The 22,442-nt window shown below is 35.4% G+C and overlaps 1 protein-coding gene across 2 annotated transcripts in view; it reads right to left on the bottom strand.

Moving 5' to 3' along the window:
- The window catches only part of Rme-8 (receptor mediated endocytosis 8), a 193,259-nt gene that overhangs the window by 45,131 nt on the left and 125,686 nt on the right, over nucleotides 1-22,442 (bottom strand). For both annotated transcript variants that reach the window (XM_083139435.1, XM_083139434.1), the window contains exons 19-25: nucleotides 21,913-22,115; nucleotides 17,287-17,572; nucleotides 11,609-11,763; nucleotides 8,949-9,150; nucleotides 7,687-7,878; nucleotides 4,407-4,542; nucleotides 968-1,152 (exon numbers count right to left, since the gene is read on the bottom strand). In XM_083139435.1, the coding sequence (XP_082995561.1) occupies nucleotides 968-1,152; nucleotides 4,407-4,542; nucleotides 7,687-7,878; nucleotides 8,949-9,150; nucleotides 11,609-11,763; nucleotides 17,287-17,572; nucleotides 21,913-22,115 (1,359 nt within the window). The remainder of the gene's footprint in view (nucleotides 1-967; nucleotides 1,153-4,406; nucleotides 4,543-7,686; nucleotides 7,879-8,948; nucleotides 9,151-11,608; nucleotides 11,764-17,286; nucleotides 17,573-21,912; nucleotides 22,116-22,442) is intronic.

Raw genomic sequence — 22,442 nt, forward strand, 5'->3', positions numbered from 1 at the left:
CATGAATCTTAAGTGTTACTTGAAAAGTTTACAGAAAAGCAGAAAAACAAGGTCTCATAACAAAGTACGCTATCATCTACACATACAAGGAATCCACTTCATTGAGTCAAAAGAACAATTCAGAAGTGAGTCAAGGAGCACCTGACAAGGTAGATCATCAACTGGCATGAGCAAGCACACAAAGGTTGATTGAACAGTTAAAATTGAAAGAGATGGCAGAAGAAGAAAAGTCCAGTCTATCATCACATTCAGAAAACATTTATCATTAAAGTCAACATTTATAAGTCGATGCTAAACCTGCAAGAGAAGTGCACGATTTTAAATGTGATTTCAATCTTCAATTTTACGTATACATATTCATGTTTGGGGAATAAAAGAAGTGGTTGATAATAATTAGACGTAAGCGAGTTACTTTTAGAGGTTCTATTAACTCTCTCATGTCTAATTATATATGTGTGTGTGTACATTAAAATTAAATATCTGCTGGCTGTTTCCAAAAAGTACAATGTTGTGTACTTTAATTGTTGCCTTTATCTTTTGTGTTTTTGGTTCTTCAAAAAAATGTATATGCAGTACATTGAAGCATTGAGCATATTAAAGAATTTCAGCAACTGAAGAAACAAAACTATTGAAATGAATCCTAACTTGCACTGTATGTTTAGACAAATAACTGTTGATAAGCACATACTTTAAACTTATCACTGAATTGTGAGGTAGAAAACACACTCTCCTTGTAGTTGTTTTAGAACAATAGCTAATTTCAAATTTCATATAATCTCTTTCAAAACAATAGAATTACTAAGATAAAAGTAAAATCCCTCCTCGCAAACAAAAGCCTGCTGATAAACATATATTACATGTAAGAAACCATATGTAGATTCGCTTCATGTTAGTAGTAGTATTTCTATTTCTCCTACAACTTGAGTAATTTGGGTAAAAAGAAAAAGTTTGAAATCCTATTACTTACATCCAGGCCTCTTTCCCTCCTAAGCTCTTCAACATTCAGTGGTGAGCAATGTACAGTGTAATAAGCCAGTTCGCTGGCTGCAGACAACAATGGAGCAGATTTGGAGAAGAGTGAATCATCAGCCGTCTCGAGCTGAATCGTTTTAATCAGTTGAGGATAGCCTGCATACTTGTATGGTTTTAGCTCTGGAAGCATTCAAATAAGTCAGTTGAGCATAAACACGATGAAAAATATAGCCAACTTTACTTTAAATGTTCAAAAATTAAAAGAAAAGAGTATTTACTCAAAGCAAACATCTACACAAAAACAAGTACCAGTATTTTCTTACCAACTTCCCTCATGTGTGAAATGGAAATAACAGTATCCAAAAATTAGAATAGATCCCTTTTCCCTTCCCTCTCAGCATATGTAAGAGATATGCACAAATAAATAGGGTCATGCATCAACCTACAAACTTAACTAAACGGTAAACTACAAACCATTAAAAAAAAGTTGATTTTTCAAAAAAAATAAATTAAATAAGCATACTCCGATGTAAAAATCATGTAGTATCCATGGTTGCTTCTTCTGGTCTTTGGAAAAAAAACTAACGTAACTAAATTATACATTGGAACCCCAATTTTACATTCCCAGATTTTACATTATCCCTCATTATGCATTCAATCTTGATGGCCCAACATAGCTCAATGCTGTAAAATTATCCTTGATTTTACATTTTTCCACATTTTAAGTTCTTTCAGCTTGGTCCATTGAAAAACATAAAATCAATGTTCCACTGTAGTTACTTTGCTGAAAAAGTAGTTCAGTTACTATTTTTGAAATGCAACTTCGTTATGATTACCATTATTTTAAAAACTAACTATAAGTTACTTTTAAAGATACATTATTCTAGATTATCTTTAACTTGCAGAACTGTTGCACATACAAACTTCAACTGGCCTATCTTTTACCTTACTAATCACCATCTAAAATTAACACTATCTTTCATTAAATTGTAATCAATAAATATGCTTAAATATGAAAATACAGGAGTAAGAAAATTCAAAGTATGCCCTTATACTTGAAAAGATTACATGAAGCAGAACATTTAGTTATAACATATACAGGGTGTATCAAAAGTAATAGCCCAAACTGACACAGGTGAAAGTACATGATAATAGAAGCAAAAAAAGTCTCAGTAAACATGGGTCTGCAAACGAGCCGTTTTCGATGATAATCACGAATGTGTGATTACAAGCTGCCACTGACTGAATCCATTGTTTGTAAACGTCGTCCTAGTTGGTAAAATGCTAATAATGTGTGCGAATGTGTTGTTAGAAGCCGTCACTGATTGCATTTTGTAAACAACGAGTGCTTTACTCCTTGCACGTTCAGAGGTTTGCTCTTTGTTTACAAAAGAGAACATTTCTGAGAGGTGGTGTTGTAATCAAACAGGATGGATACAATCAGTACACAGCCTAATCATACTGTGGGAGTCACTTCTCTTACTGTATTATGTATTATTAGCATTTTACCAACCAGGACGACATTTACAAACAATGAAGTCAGTGGCGGCTTGTACCCACACATTCGCGATTATCTCGAAAATGGCTCGTTTGCAGACCCATGTTTACTGAGACTTTTTTGCTTCTATTATTGTGTACTTTCACCTGTGTCAGTTTGCACTATTACTTATGAGACACCCTGTATATGGAGAACAAAGCTGTAAGTTTGTCCATTAGTGCTCAAAAGTACAAAAAAGTAACTGTAAAAGTACACCATATTAATTTTGTCACTCTTACCTGATAATAATAACTACTTACAGATGCAGTTAACAATTTCAGTATGTAACTAGTTACAGTTATTCAAAAAAGTAACCTACTAGTAACTGTGTTACAAACAAATTTGAAATTTGTGCTTAACCAGGGATTGAAACTCAGTGTGGCCACTCTAGGACCATGATAAAATTCAAGAATAATTCCCAGTTTTCACGGCAAACTTTCTAAAAATTCAAGGGTACAAGCACATGTTTTCTCTATTTCAACCTTACGTATTACCGCCTCTCACCACCGACACACACAAATAAACGAACAATATAAACGGTCTGTGTGATTACAATATATTAAAAATTTCTAATGTTTTTATGATGAATAAAACATGCTTCATTACTGTACTACACACTTAAGGTAAAAAATAATTTATTTTAAAAATAACCATTATGAGAACAAAATTAAGTAAATGAAAGATAAAAAATTGTATTTATTTTACTTCAAAGTAAAGTTACTAAAGACATCTTTAATTTCTCAACAGTTTTCAGCACTGGTTTACAATGCATTTTTTAAAATTTTCTTCCATTGTTCTTTTCACTCCTTCTAGCAGGAGTTGGGCCATATTGACTACTACCTCCAATTAGAAACTGCACTCAAGATGATAACTCCAGAAAGCTTGAAACCAATTTTTGTGCATTTATATCATGCTGTTTCGGGTTTATGAACAGAATAATATTTTTATCAGCAGCCTTCATCACATGTTTGGATTTTACTTTCACTCATCATGTATCCCCCCCCTACCAAGATGAAACAATAAAAATTACAGACTTTAGTGATCAATTTGTTTTTAAAAAAATGGATGATAAAATCAATATTTACTGACTCCACCAAGCATTTTCCACCTGTTATAATTACATACAGTGAAACCTCAATTTTACGTATTTCTGGAAAACATATGCGGGAAAATGTAAAATTGAGGAAAGTCTTATAATACTTTGCTGTGTTGGAACCACCAAGACTGAATGTACAGGGTGAGGCACAGGAACTGGCCGAATTTGATAAAGTCACCACAAAGTTAATTTTTGCTGAAAAAAAATGTATTTACAGAAATATATAGTGAAGATCATAGCATTTTATGTTATTCATGTGCGAAAAATTACATCAGCCAAATGGTGTCCATTTTCGGGGATGTAACTTTGAAGGCGATGGAAATTGGCCTCCACTTTCTGCAGCATGCCTCTGTCAATTTCCTACAGCGCACCACACAGTCACTTTTGGGCTGTGGAGAGGTTTCTGATGGAGTTGTCGGGGATTTTCCACAGCCCAATAGTGACAGTTCTGTCTACAGAACCATTTAGGTGGAAGTGAGCTTCATCACTCATCAACAACACCATGTCTTCATTCTCCTCATAACATGTAAGCATTCCAAAACAAAACAAAGCTACTAGTAACTACTAGTAACGGAACATTTGAATGTCTATCATAAAATGACATGATCTTCACTATATATTTCTGTAAATATTTTTTTCCCAGCAAAAATTAACTTTCTAATGACTTTTTCAAATTTGTCCGGTTCCCGTGCCCCACCCTTTATAATACAGGAAAATGTAAAATCTGGGAATGTAAAATCAAGGTCACGCTGTGCATCAATAACATTTATAATTTTACTTTCTGCATAAAATATACATTACCTTCTGAATATCTCTCAAACAAAATGCTCTGAGCCCGGAGAATTAGCACAATATTGTCCGGATTAGGTCCATCACTTGCCCAAGAGTTCCGACTGCACAGAAATTCATAAGCTTTGTTGACATTTTCAAATACGTCCTGAAACAATGCAAAATATATTTACATCTATATGAACAGGAATTACAGAATTATATTTCATGAAAATATTATTTCCTCAAATACACTGCAAAGTAACATATTATAGTACCTGTATCCTGATTTCCCATGCACAAAATGAAGATTTGTTCAGTTTCATGAAGAATGTTGAGAGGGTAAAAAAAACTACAAAACATGATTGACTTCCCATCCCCCCCCCCCCCTTTCCATCACTGTAAGAAAGATTTATTTTTCTTGCAGGAAATTAATAGAAACATAACACATGAAAGATTTTTTATGGAGCCTGTCCCAACATTGGCTGGAATTGGTACTGATATCCGAATCAGCAAAGATTCTATATTTAAACTAATTCCAATACTCAATTTTTCTATCTTGCAAAGCTTAATTAAAGAGAATGCATCTTTCATATTTAACATTGTACAATTGTCCTGCTGTAAAGGTAAAAACCTAAGACCTACAACTTTTAATTTATATTTTCTTGTAATGCTTTCAAATCTCACACTTTATTCCTGTTTTACATATGCAAGTAAAATATTCTGAACCAATGTAAAATCTCTAAGATACGTACAGCAAATTTTATAGAACTCATATTCGGAATTCTGGAAATGAACGTGGTTCTACTAATTAATTATGTATATTGGATTTTGCACATTTCCTGCTCCATCACAACTCATGGATACGTTCAAAATCTGGATATAATTACTACAATTAATTGGTTTGTCTGTTGGCATGATTTCATTAAGAGCAGTCAATTTGCTGGAAGTGTCAAGTTATGTGCCACAGATATTGATACAGAGTTGAGAGGGGACAGTGTTGAAATGGTAGTCCATTGCTATCAACTGATAAAGGCTGTAATTTCATGTAAAAAAAATTATTTTAAAATTATTTTTATGAATAAATACAAGGTATATCTCCATTAAAAAAATCTACAGGTGTAATTTCATTCATATGTTATTAAGGAACTGAATGGAATATTTGCAGCTTTACATAGGATTGAGAGGGTATTGCTCTTTTGTACTGCAAAATTTTAGATCATAACTAAAGCCCGGATTTTTATGTAATATCAACCCCTAAAATATGTACATAAATATGTAATAAAAATGTCTGAAATATGTAAAAAATATGTAAATTCATAATGAAATATGTACTATAAATATTTATTCCAAACGTTACTTCCTATTTTTGTTACATTTTTTCCTCACAAAGGGATATGTTTATTTCAAAAAGACTTACAAAAATTGAAGTTACAATATTACAATGCTTACATTAAGTATTTTTTATGTTCTTATAGAGCAAAAATATTAACCACAATTTGAATATATTCAATATTTAATATACAATGTCACCAGGTACCATTCAAAATGTTCAGTAGTAAATTTTCGTTGCCCAAATTTTTCACTCAAAAAGCACTTACAAAAATTCAGGTTACCACCTTTGATCTTGGGGCAGGCACTGTATTTAATTATTTAACTTACAATATGTTACCAGGTACATTTCCAAATGTTCAGAAGTAAATGTTTGTCGCCGATCAGATAATATGTTCTTGTACGCAGAGAAACTTCTCTCCACGTCACAAGAAGTAACCGGAGTGTACTTCAGGAGGTGAATGTGGTCGGGAGAAATATCATTGGGAGGGTTAACTGTTTCACCATGTGGAAGATATCGCTTTCGAAGGGTTGACTCGTCAGGAAGTTTACGGCCACAATATTTTTCCAGAAAATCCCGGAACTTCGGTACTTGAATTTTATACCAAAGGATGTTTGCTGCAATCATTGCTTCGCACATTTCCTTGTAAAACACACTGAATGAAGAATCCTCTTGCATCTGGGTTAGTAAAACTTGCTTCTTTTCACTCCGTAGTTGTTTGTTTTTCACATGAAGTGAAGTGCGAACATGTTGATCTAATTGAGACTTCATAGTGCACCCAACCTTTTTATCGCACACTCGACAAAAAATAACTTTACCATCCGTAGTAAATGCATCATCGACTGCTATCCAAGATGGCAACTTTTGAGATAACGAGGAGGTAGGCGGAGCCATTCCAGCTTTCTACAGCTAAAACACTGTTTAAATACTGAGGCAAGCTCTTCTTAAAACTCCAATGGTTAAAATGAAAAGGCGACAAAATATATATACGAAATTCTACGGTTGAGTTAACAATACTTCATTCCAGATTTGTCGCCGCCGGCTGCAAAAATCAAAACGATCACAACAATGTACGGATGAAAGGTAAGTGCCTCTCAGCGTTGTACTTGCCGCCTTCCATTGTTGGTTCTCTTCGTTCGCTGTGTGTTGCTTGCCGCTCCATGTTACAAACTGGAAACTGAAACACTGTCGAATCTTGATGTAATTGTTACGATGCGGCGAATCAACGAACTGCTATGTACGTACAACGAAGGCAAATCGCACTTTTAAGTTACTATATTTTTTTAGACCTGGAAATGGGAGGGGAAGTGAGAAGATACTTTTTAACTAGTAAGCCAAAGGTTCATTGGATTTTCCTCTTAAGGACTGTTTTATGTAAAAAATATTTCATATCTTAGGAATATGTAACATTTAGTAAAATATGTAAAAATATGTAATATAAAACTTCACTGTGACATCTCTACTGACATAATTCGTCAATATATTTTAATTCCACGCTTGTACATATAAAGGAAAAAATATGTAATTACATAGAAATCCGGGCTTTAATCATAACAAACTTCACAATCTTCATGAGCTAGCGTAAGGAATGTCCATCCAAGTCAATTAATGTGTTCAACTCATGCGACTTTTGGAGCATGCCCATAATATATGATGTACTAACATTGTATGTTAATTGAATAATAGCTACAACAAATCTTTGCATACATACACAAAACGTATAGCTAAATAATTGAATTGAATTGTTGTTTTAAGCCCACTACATGTACATATAGGCTAATTGGGACTGGACCTACAGTTTAAAGTAGGATCTGAACCACCGTGCAATTTGCCTCCACTGCGTATCAAACCGAGAACCCTTTCATTATAAGGCGACGACGTTACCAATACACCATTGAAGAGGCATATGTCTAAAGAAGTAACACATCATTACTCTGCAATCATGTACAAATGGGAAAGATGTATCCAGCTAGTACTTACTCTTCCATCTGGATTTTTGTCTGGGTGGTACTTTTGAGCCAAGCGATAGTACGACTTTCTGATAGTGGCTTCCTCGTGTTGCACTCCTCTTGCCAAACCAAGAACTTCATACGCATCATCCACAGACATGGCTGGAGGCTTCTTCTCCACTTCTTTCTTCCATGCCTCCAAAACATCCTTCAACAACTTTACCTGTGGAAAGTATATAACAAATGCTGTGTTAAATAGTCCATATACACACCAATTAAGCTGAATTACAATTAAAATGTAGAAATTGATAATTACAGTGGAACCTCAATTTCACGTTTTTAACATATTAACTGCCACGTAAGTTCTATTTAACTCACACTACTCACAGGGTTTTGTGAAGCGTTCTTAACTCACATGTCTCCTTACCTTGCAAACCTTGTGGTGCAGTGGCAACTAATGTTACCATGATATAACATACATGTTACATCAAAAGTGGTCCCATGGACAAAATTTTGCAGATGGTTCGTGAAAATATCTTATATAGTGATGCTGTTATTGCTATACAATACCATACAAACAATTTAAAAAGAGTGGATCAAATGAATAAATGTACTTATTCTATATTTATTTTTGCCTTTAAATTTAACTTAAATCTGACAAATTAAACAAAAAACATTTTCACTCATGAACTGTTTTCAAGTTTTTCCGATTGTGCGTTTGGCCTTGAATTATTGTTGGGCAGCTCCTCGAACGATATCGATACAATAGTATATGGCAGAGTCATGTTACAAATCACAAAATGTTTAGAAAAAAAAAACAATAACAATGCTTGAAAAAAACAATAAATATGCTGAGAGCCAAATATAACTCACGTAATAGCAGCGTAACAATTGAATCTAGTGTCACATGAGTTGCATATGATAAAAATAATTAATAATAACAATTTTTCATCTAATCATCAAGAAACATATTGCATTTAACCTTTTTATTTTGTTCTCATAATAAAACATTGTGACCCCAGGGAATTATTTTTATTTCTATTGTGGCAGTCAAAGTGTTAAGGGGACCAAGCTGACAAAATGTAAAATGCAGGAAAATGTAAAATCGAGGAAAATTTTGTAACATTTTTCTATGTTCAAGATTGAATGCATAACCTGGGAAAATGTAAAATCTGGAACGTAAAATCATTATTCCACTGTAAACAGTTTTGACATGATATTAATTTTTGGACAGATAACGATGGAAAATCAAAGCAATCCATTCTATTTTACAATATAAAGTTTCACACTTACTGGTTCTTTTATGGGCCAATTTGGAAATCTGATAGTATCACAAAGGTGACGGAGGTAATATATGTTGCAAAACAGCTCCTTCTCTAACTGTGGATATCTTATTGCTGGGATGGCACAATATTGGTACTGTGCCCTCGTATTGCTCTGCAATCTTGGGCTGAATTCAGCAATGTGAGCGGCAATCTTCTCAATCATCATTCGCCTGAAAATAAGAATTTCCATCAGAACTAGGGATGTGCAGAAGCCGATTGCAGACATATGAAAATTGGCAGAAATGGACATATCGGCATCGGCAAAAATCCGATATTTAAACCAGTACAGATAATACTAGAGTTTGCCTTCTAATAAGTTTTATATTTTAATTTTGTAAGATTTATTGAAAATTAGGTTATGATTCTTTATCATTGTACAGTTTTTGTAATAAAATTATTACAAACTCTCATTCAGAGTATCAACCTACCTCAAAATCAGAAATAAAATAGTACTGTGAACCAACTATTTGACGTGGCTAGGATTCGCTGTTGTATTGAAAATTCAAAAAATGAGTATCCAAACCTGAAGCAAATGGTGAGAAAATACTTGGACATACCTGCTGCATCAGTATTCAGTGTTGCTGGACAGATTTACAATAAGAGAAGAAATACGTTAATGCAAGAAGTGCTTTCAAAACTCTGAAGTTTAATCTGCCAGCATTAAATTTACAATATTAAGAACAGGAATTAATTTTGCATTTCAAAGAACTGCTTGTGTACTAATGTTAAATCTCTTGAGAATCTATGTTCTTCTTTAAGGTTCACATAACCACTTGAGAATATATTACATATATACATATGATATGCAAAAGAAATGTACATAGCAAATTTATTTTTGTAGTGCTGAAAATAATATCCCGTTTCTATTGAATAATCTAATGTATCAAAATCGGTTAAATATCGGCATCGATACCATTCAATTAATACACCAATATATCAGTTGATACCCAACTAACCCATCCCATCTGTAATAATTAATATTAAATATGGTTAACAAGAGTTTGTTTCATTACTTCATATCAGAATAATCATTTTTGTTATGTATTTTTTCATTACACACATTGCATACTTCAATTAGCCATTGTTGAAACAAATGAGGACAGGAGGGAATTTTCAGTCACGTTCTTTGGAGAATTGTGTACTCTCACTATTATCCAACTCTACATTGTTTATTTTATTCAGCTTTGAGAGGAGAAACATTAGAACTTATCCACAGCTATACAATGTTTTGAAACTGTGCAAGAGATACAGAGCACACATGAACACTAATACATTGAAAAATTCTAGGCAAAGATGATTTTTTGGGGGAAGTCTTCACAGATAATCCTTACCCTACAAATGCAAGTTATTTTTTTTTTTTTTAAATGTAGAATATAATTATGTTATATGCAAAGTTTTGTTTAAATTTGACCAATATGGGTTTCTTGGCAAGTTCAAAATATTACTTGCATGTGTTAATTAGTTTATTTTATTGCAAAATAGCATACAGTTGAACCTGGTTTATATGTATGTCAAGGTGAAGAGAAAATAATACATATAACTGAGAATTTACTTGCCAATCAGATTTATGTCGTATCATTATTAAAATACTGTAATTGTATCAATTTTGAGGAACAAGATATGCATAATACAGGTTATTTCTGTCAAAGTGGTAAAGTTAGGTGCTAGATCAGCATTTGGTGAACCTCGCCCAAGAATAAAGACCACTGAATTGAATTGAAAATTATCTAAAAGTTTGATTCTTGAATACATTAGATTTGCCACTTTATTAGTGAACACTTTGATACTGAAATACTACAGTAGACACTATACTTTTAATACTCAACTTTAAAAAATCGTCTATAAGCGATGCCTAAATCTGCAGATATTTCAGTTTTAGTTTTATGGAGATTAGCATCCACTTCCTGCATAAATTTAACCTTCTAGTCAAGTGTGTAACTTTCCCTATTTCTGTTGTGGCCGAACAGTAGCAATGAAAATTGTCACTTCTGTGACATTGTTGTAGTTGGTTACGTACAAATCAACTGTATTTTATGAAAATTAGTATGTATAACACCAAATTACATATAAATGAATTACGTACAAATAAGGTTTACTTAACACATTTTTAAATTATATTTTGCCTGGACCTACAATAATTTACATACAAAACAGAATTATGCAGAACTGAGTATCAACTGTATATATTCTGCTTGGGAAAATTTGAGGTCACTGAATTCAGAGTTAACTTTTGGTCTCTTTGAACTTCGAATTGACAAGATCATCTACAAAATATATATAGAAATATTTGGTTAGGAAACTTAGCAATTTTACCAAATTGATATGAACAGTCATGGTCACTTCTAGACTGTAACAATCCCAGTGAAAGTCAATGGAATTGTTACAACCCAGAACTGTCCAAGACTGTACATATCGGTCAAACCTACAAAATACTTATTAATCTATCCATCTTCAGATTTAAGCATTATTACACACAAGAAATATTTTGTGAATTAAAATAAATTCAATTGTAGTGCATTTCTAAAGTTTTGAAAAGGAATTTGATATTCATGTGGGCAGTGGAGTAACAGCACACAACCATCTACTATAATTATCTGTAAAACAAAAAATGTGGCACAGTGATATTACCTCATTTCTGAATTCCATATTGCTTCAGGAGTGTCAAATTCTCCGAGGAATATTTCTGCAAACTTGTCAGCACCGTGATTCTCCAAGTAGCTTACCATAGCTTCAGGAAGAAGTTGTCCCAAAATACTCCGATGCATTATGTCTGAAGTCTGTGTCTGACAAAGTTAAAAACAGTTATGAGTAAGCTATCTTAAGAGTAATTTTACAATAAAATGGTTGAAATCTCCCAAATACTTTGAAATTATTTTATCTCATTAATTAATTCATTGAAATCTTAGCATAAGTATTGCCTTATATACACAGTATCAAAACAGTTCAATTCTCTTCTTATACAATATGTAATAATCCTGCTCTTTTGCCCAAAAACTTACTTTATTCATACAACGATTTCAACATAAAAGGAGCACACCACAGAAACACCACAATCAGGAGTCTCCCACCACATCAAGGCCTCAGCACACAGCAACTCTTCAAAATGAATCTACAATTTGATTTCATTTGCTTTATTTTGATTTTCTGCCACTTTTGGCTAATCGTGACAATGAGAATGAGTGATGATTTGATGAAAATTGTAAAGAGACACTCACAAAGGAAACTCATGTCCAGCCGGGATTCAAATCCAGGACCCCGTCTCATAGTACACTGTGTTAACCACTCTGCAATGGAGGCCAGTAAGATTGATTAATTGATTTCATTTACTTTACAACACTTTTATGATAATCGCGAAGATAGGGATGAGTGATATGATGAAATTGAAGGGGCGCTCGCAAAGACCACCTATGTCGAGGCTGGGATTCGAACCCAGGACCCCTGACATCATAGCATCCCAATTTGCCAAGGAGGCTGGTGGATATTGGTACAGATATACAATCTTATTTGTACATGTTCATTTGTGACTGTACACCCTGTATGGGCCTCTTTCCACAATTGTGCTACCTGGAAAAATTCCTAGTCATTCAACCTTTACTTGTATTCGTACTAGAGATGGGCCAATATTGATAAAGTACCAATATAAAATTTACTGATGCCGATGTTCTACCAATCTGGTTTGGTTTGGTTTGAGTTGGTGTTTTAAGTCTACTTTATGCACAGTAAGGCTAATCGGGACTGGATATACGGTTTTAAAGTGGGATCCGAACCACTGTACCATGTGCCTCCACCGGGTATAGAACCCAGGACCCCTTGATTACAAGGCGACGACGCTTCCACTGTGCCATCAGGGAGGCCCTTCTACCAATCTGATATAAAATACCAAATGGTCCTTGAAGAACCTGAATAGTTCATTGACCTCCTTAATAAATGTTTGTTTCCAGGTGATTGCAGTGCAAAGAAAGTTGCATATTTAGACATTCATTCTTTTTTAAAGTAGGGCATGGAGATTAACAATAAAATTATAACATGATTGATTGATTGATTGATTTGGTGTTTTTAAGTCCACTTTTTTAAGGCCGCGGTGGCTCAGTCGGTAACGCGTCTGACTACCATGCTCAAGGTCCCGGGTTCGATCCCCGGCCGGTTCAAATCCGGGAACTTTTCTAACGATGGAAGCGGCCCCGGCGCCCCCCCAGCGTCGAATAACATGGGTACCTGGGGGAAACCCTTGGGGTAAAGGCGGTCAGGGGCGTGATGCTGATCACATCATCCGCACTCACGACCGGATCAAGAAAGTGTGGGGCGTTACCCCCACACCCCCTATACGCCTCCATGGCGTGGTGCTAAGCACAGGGGAACACTTTACTTTACTTTTTTTAAGTCCACTTTAATCAGGACTGGACCTACAGTTTAAAGTGGAATCCGAACCACTATGTACCTCCACCGGGTATCGAACCCGGGACCCCTTCATTACAAGGTGACGACGCTATCAATGCACCATCGGGGAGGCCTAAAAAAAATATAACAAAATGGCAGAACTACGCACTAAATTATAAGATATTTATAGATATATAGAATCAGTAAAATAATTGGTAATTTTACCAATAAACTGATATGCCTATATCGGCCAATACCGACAGAGTTCCGATTTATCTGTCCAATCCCTAATTTGTACTCATTATCTTAAGTCATTGTTTTCAACTATAAGGATCAGTGATGGAATTGATGAAAGGGCAGGAATAGCACCGATGACCAGGTCAAGACTCGTACACAGGAACTTTGGTTCAAAGATTGAAAGCCAACCATAATGTGCTTTGCCACCGATCTGGCATATTCAGCCTTAACAAAATAACATCATTTCTTGTGCAGAGATTGGTCTCCTTGGGTAAATTTTAAATGACTTTCTTAACAAGATAGAAGAGAATGCAGTTTGTGCTTCAGGTTATTGCATATGAATTGGCCAGTCCTTTGAATTTTATATGAAAACTACCTACATGATAATTAGAGGCATGCATTGTGAAATAGCATGCTGCAATGTTCATTTTTCATCTTCCTGAAAGGTGTGTGGTGCATTTACCTACCTGTTTAGTCACAAAATGATGCAAAATGAACTGCAATGTGAAACAGACTCTTAAACACAAAATTTAGAGTTTATTTACTGACGTGACACATTCTGAAATGTGAATTATCCTGTGAGTTATGCAATTCATTGAAAATTGATTAATTCTACAGTAAATATTTGAGAATAAAAAATTGACCCCTATGTACGGGAATAAAAGTAATACCCTGGAAACTATATAAATGTGTTATTAGAAGGGATACGTTTATTTTGTGTAATAACTGCAGTTTTAAATCAAATTTAGGATTATATTCACAATTTTGAAACCAAAATGTTACCGTATTTACGCGTGTATAATGTGCGCGTGTGTATAATGCGCACCCTGGTTTTCGTTGGGGAAAAGTGACAAACAATTATATCTCGTATATAACGTGCAGTACAATTCAGGTTGAAGAAATGCTTTCTTAGTTGTAAGTCGTAAAGCTGTTACTACACCGATAAAGTGTGAATGACTTCATGCCTCCAATGAGTCACCTTTTGCTATGTGGACCATGAGGAAAATATCCTCTTGTGTAAACAATAAGTCAACAACCCACACCACCTTCCCCACTCTCCCTACACTGTGTTTAGCATTCCAAAGTTTTCACTCTTTAACCACCTTATTTATTCTGTAATAGTAGAAAGCAAGATCAAAATTACATTATGGATTTGCAGTGCTCACAAAATTATTTCCTATTATTTCTCGCCCAACAAACACCGCTGATACGCATCCCACGTGACGGGAGGTGAAGTGAAAAATAGTAGGAAAGGGTCTTCAAACTTTTATACGTGGTTTTGCTCATTCCTTCTTTACTTCTTCTAAAAAAAAACTTCAAGATATATACTTTTTCTGTGACTAAAGTAACAATTTTATGAGGCATATTCAGGACCCTCAAAATAGCAGTTAGCAGCACAAGATTTCTTCTATGAAGGCATTTACACACTTGATATACATAATATTATTTGGCTAGTAATACATTTTAACTATTATTTTATTTTTCATTATCTTTTGTTTCATCCATTTGTGACATTTTTCTACGCAGATCAGTAATAAAAGCATTACGTTATATTATCGTGTAGAAAAACCTCACAGTTTTCCTCATCACTTCGGTACGCTTTGCGTCAGTCCCTTTTTATTGCTAGTTGGTTGAATCGCCGCTAGAGGCCCTCAGCGTTATCACTGGTTTTTTGAGATTACGCATAGACAGAAGCAGCAGTTTTGAGGAATCTCTCGACTCGAAGCAACATTGGACACGTTGGGCAAGAACTTCTTGCTCCCATGGATCGACCTTCGAGAACATTGCTCACCCTTTTTTACTCTCGGATCATGGCAAAAGAAGTTCTTCTAAACTGCAGGGAGAAGAATACCCGAGAGAGCTGTCGCAGTTGAAAGGAGATCAACGTTGTGTTGTGATTATTACGAAAGTGTTTTTTTGACTGTTGCCCATTTTGATTCGCCTTTTTTTTGTTCCCGAAGTTGACTACACACAAGGTGGGTGCAATGGACGATGTTTGAGAGAAGGATACAAGCTGTCGTTCAGGAAAAAGTCAAGTCGTGTGAAGTCTGGCAAGAATGCTGTCGTGGGATCGATGGCGAGATTGAACTATTCGCTTTTTCTTCATTTGTGCCGTTGACGGACGTAGATTTTGAGAAGAGACGTGCTTGGGCATAACAACACTTAGCAAGAGGATGATCGACTTTTGATGTTACCATTGTTTAAGGAATCCTGTAGACGAACGACTCGTTGTTGAGGTATGTACTTTTTGTGTTAACCTGTAGTGGATAACGAAGTGTCTTCGCCGATTGTACATAGTTGTGGTGGATTATTTCCTCGATTGGATTACCAAGTAGTATCGTAAAGAGTGCAAACGAAAGGGTTACATTTTTCTCCCTTGTAAGTGTCAAGACGAACGCCGCGATTGACCCGGAAAGACATGGCGCGACGTTTTGCTCCCTTTCTTGCTCACGTATGCCTAATTTGACGATCTACCTATGTACGGTACTATCATAGTGTTACGCTTTATAAATACCAAGGAACGTGTTTCACTATGAGCTAGTAAAAAAGGGAACTTAAAAATGAACTTATGTAAATTTAAAAGGCCAAGTATTAATAATTAGGTCTTCATAAATTATAGGAGAAACATTTTTATAGAAATTGCTGATAAGCTATTTGGTAAATTAACATTGGTTTAATGAGGAATATGTTAAAATGCTATTTCATAGGAGAGTACCTTTAAGAGATTGATCTAAATTGTTGTTATTAGTACGGTGAAGGGTTGGACTATTGAAACGGACGCTGGTTCGTCCAATTGTTACGCAGATGTATTTGATGTTGGAAAAAAAATAATAGTCATTCTTCGTTGCGAGGCTGTTATAATAAATTAGACCACGCGTCGCAAAAATCAGAATTTGTGTTACCTACTTATCCCGGCAATTATACCTTGATTAAACTTTGGTAATTAGATTTGTAAGTTTTTGTGCACGGAACAGTATTTTCCCTTTGTTAAATTGTTTGGTTATCCCGGTTGATGGTTCTCTTGCGAGACTGAGGCAACTGTGTAAAAAAAAAAAAAAAAAAAACACGTCATAAGCTTCAAACAAAATGACTTTTGTAATTGTTGGGTTTGGGTACTTTTAAATTTTGATTCCACGGCCTCAGTTCACGTCTTTCCAATTATTTATTATTTAACTACCCACCTAATAAGTTACACATTGTACCATAAACATCAGATCGTTACTTCATTTTGTGATGAGTTTCTTTCAACTGCATTTCACATTAGTCGTTATCTTGAATGAAATACTGTTGTCATATTCAAGAACTACAGGATTTAATCTTTACAATGATATATAACATGATAAGGTTCCGTAAACATGAAAAATCAATGCAAGTGTCACAAAAACATGGAATGACCCTGTACGGTTCCACATTGGCTGTCCGAATTATTCCCTGCATAATATGCACCACTGTTTTTGGGGACAAAAATTTCGGAAAAAAAGTGTGCATTATACATGAGTCAATACGGTATTTTATATACTGGATTTGATCCGATTTTTCACCACTATAACACTGATATTTTAATTTATCTATTTTGAACCTGAAATTGACTGTTTTTGTACCGAAATTTTGCTTTTTTATTTACCAAAAATATGTCCCCCTAATGATAGGTAAAAATTTTACATATAAAACAAATATGGGAATATACTTACATCATCAGCTCTAAATGCCTGTTTCATGTGTGTTAACTGTAGAAACTTAGCAACCGGAAGCACATTGGAACCTGTATACATGAGGATGAAGAAAAATACACCTGTAAGGTACAGTTTGGACACATGTGGATTATCTTGCATCACTTCACACAACAGCACTGCAACCTTTTCCACTAGCACCGGGTCAAATGTAAGCAACAACTGAACAACATGAGGCAAACAGGTACTGTCTGTTAAGAGCCTTTTTACGCGAGGTAGGGGGCGGATCACAGCATTATCGGAATCACTGAAAGAAAAATATAATAAAGGTAACATGAAAAATTTACAAGCATTTTCAGTACACACAGATAAAACACTACTATTTTTTTAAAAAAATTATAAATACAGGGTGAGGCAGTCAAACGGGAAGATTTAAAAAATTCAGAAAAAAATAGAGAGCAAATATTATTTATTCTTTGAACATGAATGTACTGTACATGAGTGGAAATTACTAGTGTACCTGAAAAATGTTCATTTCTTGAATATGGTGTCAGTAAGATGGCATCCATGGTGTTGCACACATTGTCGGAGTCTCAAGAGTAAATCTGCCCATGACGTTGCATAGCATCTCCAATGGAATGTTATGAATCCCTTGCCGAATTCGCTCCTTCAAATCATCCCTGGTTCTTGGAGGGTTGTCCTTGAATACTTTGGATTTGAGGTAACCCCAAAGAAAAAGTCAGGAGCTGGCAAGTCAGGTGAATGGGCAGGCCACAGAATATCGCCGAATCTGATGATGAGACAACCAGGAAATGCGAGTCTAAGCACATCTATAGACACTCTGGCAGTATGGCTAGTTGCACCATCTTGCTGGAAGTGTGTTTCTTCATCTGGGTCATAGTCATCGAGGGCAGGCAGGAAAAAGGTTACCAACATGCCAGCATAACATCCAGCGTTTACCGTCATCGTGTTACAGAGTTCATTTTCGAAAAAGTAGGCCCCCCTCCCCTCTCATAACCTCCAACCACGCCTGCCAGCCATTCCTGAAATCTTCCCGTTTCACTGCCTCTCGCAACCTCATGGGTGGATTTACTCTGAGACTTCGACAATGTGTGCAAAACCAAGGATGCCACCTTACTGACACCATATTCAAAAAATGAAAATTTTTCAGGTACACTAGTAATTTCCACTCATGTACAGTACATTCATGTTTAAAAAAAATATATATTTGCTCTATCTTTTGTGAATTTCTTAAATTGTTCCGTTTGACTGCCTCACCCTGTATAACCTATATTCAATAAGCTTCCATGGGATTGTAAATCATCCTCCTGCCAACCCAGACTTGAATATCTCTTAAAGTTCCATGTTTACTTTCACATTATGTAATTTATTCATGTAACTCCAGTGAAAATTCTGAGGTGTACTGCAGTGTGTACAACTGTAGAACCAACTACTCATGAGACTAAGATAAAAAAGAACACTTCTTCATCTTCAGGTACACTGAAACTTAAGACCATTCATTCGTATCTCAAAATGAATCTACGTACATACAACAGCAGTGCCTCATAGTGGAACAATAGCACTTATGTTAAAGATTAGCAACCAATTCATTTATATTGAATATCTTCTACAAAAATACTAAACTCTAAGGCACAGTACGTCTATGAAGCCTGCCAAACAGCTTCTTCATGAGGTGACTTGTGGTCAGCATGCAGTTTCATTGGCACTCTCTTCCTGGATTTCGAGACTGGAGCCCGCAACTTCATCTTTTCATGGTGCTCTGTCAACAATGAAATTTTGAGGTCACACCAGGTATCGAACATGGAACTGCTCGCACCAAAGTCGAGAGTGCCAACCATTTGGAAAAGTAGGATCTATCCAGAAACATCACAAAATCTAATATTTTAGATTCATGATCTTCATGTTTTTGTGTGTAATATCAGAGGCACTGTAATTAAATATATATTTTCCATTTTCAGCCAATAAACAGGTTAGTTTCTTCAATTCATCAATAAGTCACTCTTTAAAATCTGTCTAATGTTAGATAAGGAACATAAAAAGATCTACAGCAGCTATTCACAAAAACATTCCGTGATTATAAACAACCACAAAATTTTAATTATGTCTATTACGAATTTTATACCAATACAATTTGAAAGAACAGCTCAAAGAATTTTAGCAGATGTGCAATTGTTGACATTAACTACAACAATAGATGGTATAACAGTAAAATAATGAAAAAAAGGAAAAAATTAGCCAAAAGTAGCAGAAAAACACATTTGAGGATGTAAGAGAAAAATTAATTAAAATAGTCATGGACAATTTGGATGGTAATACTCATGGATCCCACTGTACAATGCTGTATGAATGAGTGTTGCAAAGAAACTTAAATAATAATAAGAAGAAGAAACGTTGGTTGATTGGTTGATTTGTTGTTTAAGTCCACTTTATGCACAGTAAGGCTAATTGGGACTGGACCTACAGTTTAAAGTGGGATCCGAACCACTTGTGCCTCCACCGGGTATCGGGAGCCCTTGATTACAAGGCGACGACGCTACCACTGCGCCATCGGGGAGGCCCGAAGAAGAAACGTAATGGTGGACAAGAGAGAACACACCAAAAGATCTTTCGATTGTTAATGTGTTATTATTGTAAATGGCATTGTTGTTAGAAGCAAATTGTGTTACTGTTTATGTTTACTGGATGTTTAGGTTTGTACAGTGGGATCCATGAGTATTACCGTGCAAATTGTCCATGACTATTTTCATTAATATTTCTCTTACATCCTAAAATGCATGTCTCTGCTACTTTTGGCAAATTTTCTTCCTTTTTTCATTCTTTTATTGTTACGCCATCTATTGTTGTAGTTAACGCCAACAATTACACATCCGCTAAAATTCTTTGAGCTGTTCTTTCGAATGGTATCGGTATAAATTTTGTAATATACATAATTAAAATTTTGAGGTTGTTTATAATCATCGCATGTTTTGGACACGCTGCATTATATCAAACCTGGAAGTGCAAATCCTTCCTTTACATTTAACAAACGCTGTCTCAAAGGGATCTGGTTTTATGTTTTCACAAATCTTTTGGAACTATACATATAATTCATGAGAATAAACATCTAATTAGCTGACATTTTACTCGATCCAGCTTTTCCAGGCCATTAATTCCATTCACAGTCTCAGCCACTGACATAATATAAACTTGTAAAAAACACAAGTAATCCAATGTTCAACAATGAGAGAGAAATGACACTATTAATATTTTATATAAAATTGCAATTTGGCAGCCAAGGCCTGAACTCCAGAATCAAAACCTTGACAAAAGTTAATAATCATAAGAGCAGCTAATACTGGGTGCGTCAAAAAAATGTATACACACTTTGAACTGTCGTAGAAAATTTATTTTCCAACCTACGAGGTTAAATTTCTGGGAAAAGAAAGGCTACAGTCCAATTTAAATATAAGTGTACTTTCTGGTCAAACTGAATGTTCCAAATGGTGGTTAAAGTAAATGTTCAAAATGTTAGCCTTCAGCTTCGATACATTTCTGAGCAAGGGTCATGTGAGAGTGGTGTAAGTGCTAGTAGTGTGCTACGTATTCTGAAGAAAGGCAAGTTGCATGTGTATATTCCAAAGCTGGTGCAACAGCTAAGTGACGACGACCCAGATCGCAGGGTACAATTTTGTGAACGGGTTCAGGAGATGGTTACACGTGAACGGGGATTTATGGGTAGCATTGTTTGGTCGGATGAAGCACAATTCGAACTTAATGGAACTGTCAATGGGCATAATTGTGTGTACTGGGCTGAAGATAATCCCCACATTACTGTTGAAAAGGCTGTGAATTTGCCTGGTGTAAATTTGTGGTGTGGTTTGTCTCCTAGCGGACTCATTGGTCCTTTCCGTTTTGAAGGTACTATAACTGGAGAAAAGTACCTAACAATGCTTGCTGATTCCATTTTCCCTGCCATTCGTGCAATGTACGGTAATCACAAGTTTTATTACCAATGAGATGGCGCCCCGCCGCACTATCATAGGGATGTGTGAGCATACCTGGATCAAAATGTACCAGGACAGTGGATAGGATGTAGGGGACCAATCGAGTTTCCTGCACGCTCTCCAGACCTTACGCTGCTCGTAAACCACGTAACCTGGACACACTTTGGGATGAGATTCAAGCGGTGTGTGCAGAAATCCCATTGGACACATCGGTGCGAAGTACGGAATCAGTCGTGACTCGTACTCAGAAATGTATCGAAGCTGGAGGCCAACATTTCTGAACATTTACTTTAACCACCATTTGGAACATTCAGTTTGGCCAGAAAGTACACTTATTTTTCAAATTGGACTGTAGCCTTTCTTTTCCCAGAAATTTAACCTCATAGGTTTGAAAATAAATTTTCTATGATAGTTCAAAGTGTGTATACATTTTTTTGACGCACCCGGTATGTTAACACAACACATTAGAGTAATTAAAATATTACTCACTAATGATTTAGAAGTACCGCTATCAATGAACACTATGATTTCTATTTTATTTTCAATCTGGAACACCCTTCTTGAAAAACAATGTAAAAAATGCAAATTTTACGAAGACTTGAACTTTGCTGCTACAATATTTTATCTCAAAAGAGTAACTTACCGACTAGGAAAATACTGGCACATTTTGATCAAAACATTGAGGATGAGTGTTGCAAGATCACTCTCGTTCAAAACTGCAGCTCCTCTGCCCATGAGGCACCACTTTAACTGAGGAACAGCCTGAAGAGTTTTCCAGCCATCCATGCCTTGTGCCCAGCATTTTGTCTTTGGTGTGAGGACACCGCTACTCCAAAAATCACGCATCTGGATAGGAAAAAGAACAACTCCCTTAACGTTTCAACACATGTGTCTCTTTTTTACAAGAACAAAGGAAAGAACCTTTTTTTTTTTTTAGAAAATACATATTTACTTGAGTCCACATAATGGACAACAATGTTTTCAGCTTACACCGAGTCTGTCCTCTTGGTCCCTCCCATTTTTTCAATGTAGAAGAACCCATGTCGGTGTACAAAAACATGGGGGTGAATGAAGAAGTTTTAATATATTTTTATAACACTATGTGATACAGGGTGTTTCACACCCTCTTGGCCCCGGATTTTCATTTACATAAATCAAACCACTGGTCATAAT

This window comes from Lepisma saccharinum, chromosome 17 (assembly GCF_977018435.1).
Source record: "Lepisma saccharinum chromosome 17, izLepSacc3.1, whole genome shotgun sequence".
NCBI lineage: Eukaryota > Metazoa > Arthropoda > Insecta > Zygentoma > Lepismatidae > Lepisma > Lepisma saccharinum.